Below are 9,158 nucleotides of genomic sequence, written 5' to 3' on the forward strand. Positions count from 1 at the left end.
CGTGAAGGGCCTCGTGACCTCCGTGGAGCCCGGCGCCCCCACGGTCCTGAGGTGGGCGGGGGCCGCGGGGTGGTCCCTGGACGCGGCTGGCCTCGGGGGTGGGACACAGACCGCAGACAGGCGTGGATGATGGGTGGGGAAGAGAGTAAAAATGCGTGGTGGTGGGAGGGAGGGAGGGAGGAGGGAAGGGTGGGGGTGGACGGGTGACGAGGCAGTAGGCTCCCTGGTTTAGGGACAGAGTTTGCGGAGGCGAGAGACTCCTGGTCACCCCTAGAATTCATCGGGGCCCTACAGGGAGATGTGTTTCTCTTGCCTGGAAGTTCCCTTCAAGTGGGAGAGGCCCCCCCAGAGTCCGCTCCCTCTCAGAATGGGCCCAGTCCTTGCTGGTGACAAACACCCCACGGACTGTGGGTGGAGCTGCTTCTTCCAAAATGAAGTCTCTTTTCTTTCCCCCCATTGGCCACTCCAAATCCTCCCCCCCTCCCCCTAATTCTCGTTATGGACGGTGACAACACCGCTTCTCAGGAGCATTGTCCCCATGGACTCGGGGGCTTGGCAGTCACAGGAAGCAGAAGCACCTGGCTGCTCAGAGCAGGGTTACGGGACAGACGGCCGTGCACAAAAGCCGGTCTGTCCCCGCCTGCAACAGCCGTTGGAAGCTGCTACGGGAAAACCAGGTCCTCCTCACTGGCAGCTGGTGCGTCAGGAGTGAGGGCTAGTGAGGGACGAGGAACGGGGACTTCGTCATGGCAACGCTGGGCTGGCAGAGGCCACGTGGGTGGAGCCGGGCCAACGCGCGTCCAAGCCTGGGCGCCCTCGTCCGCAGAGCGGGGAGGATTCCATTCACCTCGTGCGGTCGGAGCGCACGTCTGTGCTTCCCTCTCGCTGGTGGGCACACGCGGGGTGTGGGGACACAGGGATCGTTGCCTCCAGGGCCTGATGGTCTGGGCCAGGGCAGCACTCGGGGCCGTGCGCCCGGCCTTCTTCACGGGGCTCGTGCGTTTGCTCACGCGTCCTGAGCAGGCCTCAGTCACAGGCCAGCTCCTCAGAGAGACCCCCGGCCTCACCCCGCCTGGTGGCCTCTGAGCGGTGTCCGCAGTCTGATGGGGGGCTCCGGTCTATCTCCTCACGCGTCTTTGCCTGTTCCGTTCACTGCCACGTCCCCCGTGTTTAGAAGGGTGCTTGACACGTAGTAGGTGCTCAGTTAGACGTCTAGGGATGAGGGAATGCGTGCACGGGGTTGGCGAGGCCAGGGGCAGGAGGGTGGATTGATTTGGGAGCCGTGGGGCACGTGGAAGCGATTCCAGGGCAGTGGGCCTCGCCAGGGCCTCACGGGTCCCCCGCGGTGGCTCCCGCGGCCACCTGACCCCCCGCTGTCCTCCACAGGTCCACGTCCACCTCCTCACCTGTCCGTCCGGCTGCCACCTTCCCTTCCGCCACCCACTGCCCGCTGGGCGGCACCCTCGATGGCGTCTACCCCACCCTCATGGAGCCTGTCCTGCTGTCCAAGGAAGCCCAGAGGGTCACCCGGCCAGAGAGGCCCCGAGGAGACACCGGCCACGCCTTCCTCGCCAAGCCCCAGGCCCGCACGGGGCTGGAGCCCGCCTCCTCCCCCGGCAAGGGCCCCGAGCCCCGGGCCCTGGTGCCCCCTGGCTCCGGCCACGCGGCCATCACCCGCACCCCAGCAAAGAGCCTCACACCCCACCACGCCAGCCCGGACCTCCCGGCTCTGCCCGCCTCAGCCACGGACCTGCCGCGAGAAAAGACTCAAAGTAAACCCTTTTCCATCCAGGAGCTGGAGCTCCGCTCTCTGGGTAAGACCATCCTGACAGCGGACTCCTTCATAGACGCGATAATCACGCGTCACATTGCTCCCGATAAAGGGCCGCGAGAAGGAGGTTCGCTGGCCACCGACTCCCCTCGCGATGGTAAGACTCCGGCCCCCGCCGCCCGCCCACCCCGTCTCGTGGCCTAAAGATATTCTCAGATCTCTGCTTTTTATTTTTCCCCGCATTTTTCGTTGGTTTTGGCGTTTGGTTTTGGAGCTCGCGTCCGTCGGTTGCACGCTCTGGCGGCCCCTCGGGCCCGGCCCCCGTCTCCCTGGCGTGGTGGGGGCACCGCATCGTTTGCACATCGTTCCGTCATGAGTTTTTGGGGATTTTTTTTTTCTTTTTTTTTTGGATTTTCGCTTTTTTTTCCTTTAATGAATGGATCTGTGACTTCGACGTCCGCCGTGCCTGCCATCCGCCCCCTTTGCGCCTTCGTCTGGGGAGCAGGGAGTGGGCCGCAGGGGGGCTCAGGCCGAAGCCTTTGCCCGCTGCCGTGTGCGGATGAGTTTGGTTTGGAAGACACCCAGCAAGGAGGATGGGGAGGGGAAGGGAGCACCCCACTTTCCAAGAGGAGCAGGGAGCCTGACCCCTGCATCCTGCCTGGGTCATGAAGGAGACTTGGGGGTCCCCTGGTCCCATGTCCCCCTTGCTGACCCACCACCCAGCATCCCTGGGGAAAAGAGAAATCTTCCGTGCCCTGCCTCTCACCTCAGGCCCCAGCTCGGGGCCCCTGTTTGCTGGACTGCGGACTTCGGGGTTCGCTGGGACCCGAGTGTCACTCCCTGCCACACCCCCCACTGACCTCCCTCCCTCCGGCCTGTCACCGCTGCCTCACACCCCCCGCCCCCCAGCCCCCACTGTCCGGAGCCGTGTCTGGCCCTCACCCCACCTGTGTCTCTCACTGTCCCCTCCCGGGTCTGTCTGCCTCTCAGCCTGTCTTCCGTGTGTCCCCGCCCCGTTTTTCTCTCCATCTGTCTCTCTCTGCCATTCCTTCTCCCCCCGAAGCCCCCTCTCTCTCCTTTCTTAATGCACCCTGCCCGCACCCTGCCCCTGGCCAGCCGGCAGCCTGGGCTTCAGCTCACCCTCTCTCTTCATCCGCCCAAGTCCCCTGCTGCGGCCTGGGGGGACCGGCCAGCATGGGAGGGCAGGGGAGGGTGGGCTGGGCAGGGCGGCCTGGCTCGAAGTCCTGGTCTGGCCTGACCTCGGCCTTGCCCTGCTGCAGGTTACCATGGCGGCAGCTACAGCCCCGATGGGGTGGAGCCCGTCAGCCCTGTGGGCTCACCCAGCCTGACCCATGACAAGGGGCTCCCCAAGCACCTTGAGGAGCTTGACAAGAGCCACCTGGAGGGGGACCTGCGGCACAAGCAGTCAGGTAGGGCCCCGCCCTGCCCCGCGCCCGCACACAGCCCTGCAGGCTAGGGACAGGCGTGACCCCACCACGCAGCCAGGGAGGCCGAGGGGTCGCCTCGGTCCCGCAGCTGGCATTCATTCGCGAGCGCACCCCGCTGGGCACACGCCTCGTCCGCCCCCGCCCCCGCCCCCTGACCAGCTCTGCTGTGCCCGCAGGCCCCGGGAAGCTCGGCGGTGAGGCCGTACACCTCGCACACCTGCGGCCGCTGCCCGAGAGCCAGCCGTCGGCCAGCCCGCTGCACCAGACCGCCCCGGGGGTCAAAGCCCACCAGCGGGTGGTCACCCTAGCACAGCACATCAGCGTAACTACCCCTTCTCTGCCCCTTCCTCCCCACCTTTGCGCCTGGGGCGGGGGCAGGGGTGAAGGGAAGGTCACGCAGCTCCTTGGTCTGGTGGGTAAACTGAGTTCTGGTGGTGAGGACCGGGCACTGGGGTTGGGGAGGGGAGTAGCTTCAGGGATCCCAGAGCCTCAAACCCAGATTCCATAGCCGCCCCTCGTCCAGCTCATGGAGACCCGGTGTGAGCCCGTCACCCACGTCCCACCCACAATGGCCCCTGGCTCCCGACCTGTGCGGGACCCCCAGTTTGAGACCTCTGGCCAAGCGGCCGACCCTGGGCACGCGGGACGTCGAGGCCACTGGGGGCCAGGCCCCAAGTACGCATGCTCCGAGCACCGAGCCGGGGTTGTGCCCTCAGCGTTCAGTCTAGCGCCCCTGGAAGGCCTGGCGGGTGGCAGCCCCTGACCCCGTGCCTCTGGCCTGCAGGAGGTCATCACGCAGGACTACACCCGGCACCACCCACAGCAGCTCAGCACACCCCTCCCCGCCCCTCTCTACTCCTTCCCCGGAGCCAGCTGCCCCGTCCTGGACCTCCGCCGCCCACCCGGCGACCTCTACCTCCCACCCCCGGACCACGGGGCCCCAGCCCGTGGCTCCCCCCACAGCGAAGGGGGCAAGAGGTGAGCTCCGGGGGTGGGAACCTCTCGTTGGTCAGAGGCGCGTGCCCGTGAACAGATGAGGAACCGCGGCCAGAAGCTGGCAGTGTTTACCCAGGGTCACGGCTGGTAGACAGCAGCTGGCACGTTCGTCCCACTCTGGGGGTCCAGGTGCCCAGCCAGACGCCTTACACGTGTGAGGGGGACTCTCATACAGCACAGGGCATGTGGGCAGCTCTGGCCCCTCTCACGGGTGAAGGAACAAAGGCATGAGAAGCGAGTCGATGCCCCTGCCCACAGGGACGCAGGCACACACGTGCTCACGCCCTGGGCGCCCGTGGGCCTTGGGGGCAGCGAGGAGAGGGGAGGCCTCCCGCTCTAGGAACAGGAGCTGCTCGGGCAGGGGGCACCGCCTGAGGGAGGCGCGGGTGGGAGACAGCAGCCTGTCTTTGGGGGCACAGCGGGGGTCAACAAACGCCACCCACGGGTCAGGTCCCGCCCATAGCCTATTTGCGCCCAGGCCACGAGCTAAAGGTGGCTCGCGTTTTTAAAAGGTTGTTAAAAGCAAAGGACGTAGGACAGAGACCACGAGTGGCTCACAACACCCAAAACGGCCACTGCCTGGCCCGGTACAGGACGGGCGAGCTAAGAGGGGCGGGGCTTGCCGGGGGAGCGAGGTGGCTGCGTCCCTTGAGAGGGAGAGCGTTGAGCCCTGGCCACAGCCCGGACCCCTCCTCCTAGGTCTCCAGAGCCAAGCAAGACGTCAGCCCTGGGTGGCAGCGAGGACGGTATCGAGCCCGTGTCCCCGCCAGAGGGCATGGTGGAGCCCGGGCACCCCCGGGCCACCATGTACCCACTGCTGTACCAGGACGGGGAGCAGGTGGAGCCCAGGTACCATCGTGCGCCCCCCCCCACGCCCACGGGAGCTGCAGACTCAGCCCCTTGCCCACCCGTGGCCTCAGGGTTTAACAAGGGCTTCAGTGTGCAGCTGGGGGACCTCACACCTGCCACGCAAATGTCACAACCCTGGGAGACCTCAGCGGCAGCTCCTCGTGCCTCGGGCCGGGTCTCAGCTGCTGGCACTCAGGGAGGCTCTGAGAAGTCATCAGCGGGATGGGCTGGGCCGTGGTGGAGCAGGCGTGGGGCAGGGGCAGAAGAAAAGGCCAGGCCTGCTGGCCGTGGGGAAAGACGTGGTCTGAGCCCTCTGGCTCCCAAGGCCTTTTTCAGGGGGGTCGGAGGCTATTGCAAGTGGACAGGTATGGGCCCCCAGGGCAGCCACGGCTCCCCGGAGATGCCCTGAGCCCGAGGACAGGCTAACTACAGCGACGATCTCAGGAGACGTAGCCCCTAAGTTGGGGATGCAGGGGCGGGACGAGGGAAGCCGGGTTCTGGATTTTTAAGGCAGCCGAGGTGGCGAGTGCCCCGTCCCCAGAGGCTGCAGGCGCAGTGCCAAGCGAACTGACCTGGGCGTCTGACCCTCGCAGCAGGATGGGCTCCAAGTCCCCAGGCAACACCAGCCAGCCGCCCGCCTTCTTCAGCAAGCTGACCGAGAGCAACTCCGCTATGGTCAAGTCTAAGAAACAGGAGATCAACAAGAAGCTGAACACCCACAACCGCAACGAGCCGGAATACAGTAAGGGGGCCACCTGGGGGCGGGGAGCCGGCCCGGGGCAGGGACCCACGGCGGGGCTCTCCAGAGCCAGGTGGCCCGGCCGACCCCCCTTCCCACGTCTGAGAGGCCCCGGCGGCCTCTCTCCTTGCTGCAGGCGCTTGCCAGTCCCGAGTGGCACTGGAAAGACCAGCAGCGGGCACTCTGTGAATGCGCGCACGAACGGCTCTGGGTCAGACCCCTACCGGGGGCCCATGTGTCCCCCAGTCCCGGTGCTCGTCCCATTCATGACCGTCCCCCAGGATGTGGTGGGTGGGCGTAAACCCTAGCCTGGCCCCCCACCCGTGGCACAGTGCCTGGCACATAGCATGTCACGAGCGAGCACATGGCTACAGAATCGGCCCCAGCCTCAGGAAGGCTGGTTGGCCAGGGAGGTTTGGGGCATCTCAGGAGCTTCTCTTTCTGAGACTGGAGTAGCCACCTTGCAGATGGTCGCCGGCCCAGGCGGGTTCCTCCAGAGCCTTGCCTAGCACAGTGCTCCGGCCAGCAGGTCGGCAGCCCAGGCAAGCTAGTCAGAAATGCACAACCTCGGGCCCCCCAGATCTGCCGGGCCCTTCTGCCCCGGACAGGCTCCCAGGCGTGGTCCTCGTCTTGGCCAGTGGCGGGCAGAGCGGGTGGCTGGCTCCCTGGGCCCAGGGCCTGTGGTCTCACCCATCTCGTCACACCCTCCAGACACTGGCCAGCCTGGGACAGAGATCTTCAACATGCCCGCCATCACCGGAGCAGGTAACCGTCCAGCCCCCTCCCGTCACTGCCACGTCCTGGGGAGGTCAGGCTGGGCACGGGGGCCTGGAAGGAGAGTCAGGGAGCATGGCCTTAGAGGCCCCTGGGGCCCCCACCCCAGCCAGACTCCTGACAACAAGGGGCCCTTGGTTCAGGCGCCCCTCCTCTGGTCTCAACGAAGCCGGCAGTGTGGCCTACGGGCTCAGCGCGACGTCTCCGTGTGGCGTTGAACCCCGAGGGCCACTGGTGCCTTTGGCCAGGCACAGCTGCGGGAGACCCCTTCCCCACCCACACAGCTACAGGCACAGCTGCAGGAGCCCCCCCTGCACAGATGCAAGCACAGCTGTCGAGTCTCCCCCTGCACAGACGCAGGCACAGCTGTTGGGAGCCCACCGCCGGGCCTCGGAGGGGCCTGCGAGTGTGCGGCTGGGAGCCAGGCCTGTGTTGGGGCACACAGGCTCCACTCATGGTCCACGCAGGCGGCACATCCCTTCCACTTGGAAATTTGAGCAGGGAAACACTGACGCTGTGTCGTGGAGATGGTGTCAAGCTCACACACGGTTTTAAGCCACACTTAAGCCTTCCGTGATATTTGGACTTGGGGACGGGGGGGCCTAGGGGTTGGCCCAGCCTCTGGTAGGGGCCACCCGTTTTCTGTTGCTTCTAGGGAAGGACTTGGGTGGGGCTTTCAGGCGGCGCCTTGGTGAGTGTGGTGTCGGGGGTCTGAGCCCGGAGTCGACTGGGGGTGACGCACCCCCCCCATGGACAGGCCGTGGCCCCGGGGTGGCGGCTGGGGATTTGCAGAGCTGTGGGAGATGGGCCGGCCTCCCGGGGACTGGTGAGCAAGGACAGCCAGGATTTTATCAGCCATCAGGGCCTCCAAGCTGATAGGGCGCATCTGTCTCCCCAGTAAGCCTCAGGCAATAGGAAGGAGCCGGTGTGGCCGAAACAACAAGATGGTTAGCAATGAATGCTTCCGGAACGTTCCGGATCTTGACATAGGCACCAGACGCACAGGTGCATGTGTTTGCAGAGGTGCAGTGCTTTGGGCCAGACCTCGTGTGTGAGCTGTATTTGACCCTTTTAAAAAAAAATCGTTTTGTTCACACACAAAAAATGTTCCCAGATGTTGGTCTCTGCTGTGCACGCCTGGCGCCGGGCTTCGCCGTGGTGACTGGAGCCCGTCAGTCTCCTTTCCCTGCACGGTCACCTCACGGCCGTGACCTCGGGTAAAAGGCTCAGGCACATCTCTGATCCCTCAGACTCTAATCTGAGCAGAAACCGTCACGACCTGTGTCCCTTGCGTCATTTCCTCCCCCTGTTCCAATGTTTGCTTATTTTGTAGGACTGTAAATACCGTTTCTTTCTAGTGCTCAATCTCGTTGGACATTTTGCTATTTCTTGAGGGCATGGGGTTCTTTTTGTTTTTCTGTCGGTTTTTGTTTCTTAAGTGTTGATGAAAAGTGGCTAAGACACAGCCTAAAGTGCGGAGAGGGTGTCCCTGGTTGTGAACGGCTTTGACACGAAAAGGAAGAAACAATGTAGTTGGCAGTTGGTTGCTATGGAAACGGGATGTTCAAAGCTGCCGTGTGACTCCCAGCCTCACAGAGGCCCTCGGTCTCGCTCAGAAAGATGCGTGCTTTGCGCCCTCGCTGTCCGTATGTTCGCTCAGAGCGGAAGTTTTAAAATCCGTGGGTGTATTTCCCGGCGGCGGGCGGAGTGGGCTGGGGGCTAAAAACGCTGAAAAGAGACACCGTACCGGGATTTGCAAAAGTCCCCAGAATGGGTCACAAGGAATATCTTTCAAAAAATGAGATGAGAAACCTGGTCACCAGAAAAGGAGGCTTAGTTAACGGGACTTGACGGAGGGCGTCCGGGACCTGCGTGTCGATTCGGCCACTCTGGGACGGGGTTGCTGGGCCGGGGGCGGTCACGCAATTGTCTCCAGCTCTGCCCTGTCCCCCGCACGCACCGTAACTGCATGGCTGCGACCCCCACCTCACCGTCCGTCTCTGCACCTCTTTCTCCTCGTGGCTCCGGGTGGGGAGAGTTAGGCCCAGCTTGAGAGGCAGGCGGGACTGGGCGTCCCCGGCCTCGTGGGTGGGGGCGGTGGGGAGACCGTGCAGTCACCTTCCTCCCGAGTCTTCTCCCAGCGACCCCCGCCAGCCCCTGGGACCCAGGGTGGCCCTCCCTCCCCGTACCCGGTGCTGACCGCTGGCTTGACTTGGTCTCCCAGTGGCCCCTTCCCGAAGCGGGGTGGCCCTCTGAACCCCTCCCCCACACCTCGCCCCGTTCCCCCTTAGTGAGGCCACTCGGAAATTAACAAAAGCAGCAGTCCCAGCTGGAACTGGGGGTCAGAAAGGGGGTTCTGATTTCCCGGAGGGCAGGGTGGGAAGAAGGCTGGGGCGGGGGTGTCCTCTAACCTCCCGAGCCCCACCACCCCTCCCCGGGGAATGCCCCAGGGCTTCCAGGGCCCAGTCAGCGGGAGCCTCCCCCACCTGCACCCACAGGAGAACTAGCGGGGGGGAGGGGGGGGACGAAGAAACGTGTCGCTTTGCCAAAATGTGCTCACTGTGTATTCTCTCTTCTCCTC

The 9,158-nt window shown here is 64.7% G+C and overlaps 1 protein-coding gene across 1 annotated transcript in view; it reads left to right on the top strand.

Annotated features, from left to right (window-relative positions):
- NCOR2 (nuclear receptor corepressor 2) overlaps window positions 1-9,158 on the top strand; it is a 165,081-nt gene that overhangs the window by 150,952 nt on the left and 4,971 nt on the right. The window contains exons 41-48 of the mRNA XM_025045498.1: window positions 8-51; window positions 1,387-1,928; window positions 3,052-3,201; window positions 3,396-3,631; window positions 4,004-4,197; window positions 4,915-5,064; window positions 5,658-5,806; window positions 6,515-6,568. Coding sequence (XP_024901266.1) covers window positions 8-51; window positions 1,387-1,928; window positions 3,052-3,201; window positions 3,396-3,631; window positions 4,004-4,197; window positions 4,915-5,064; window positions 5,658-5,806; window positions 6,515-6,568 — 1,519 coding nt within the window. The remainder of the gene's footprint in view (window positions 1-7; window positions 52-1,386; window positions 1,929-3,051; window positions 3,202-3,395; window positions 3,632-4,003; window positions 4,198-4,914; window positions 5,065-5,657; window positions 5,807-6,514; window positions 6,569-9,158) is intronic.

Source organism: Pteropus alecto, unplaced genomic scaffold (genome assembly GCF_000325575.1).
Source record: "Pteropus alecto unplaced genomic scaffold, ASM32557v1 scaffold213, whole genome shotgun sequence".
NCBI classification, from domain to species: Eukaryota; Metazoa; Chordata; class Mammalia; order Chiroptera; family Pteropodidae; genus Pteropus; species Pteropus alecto.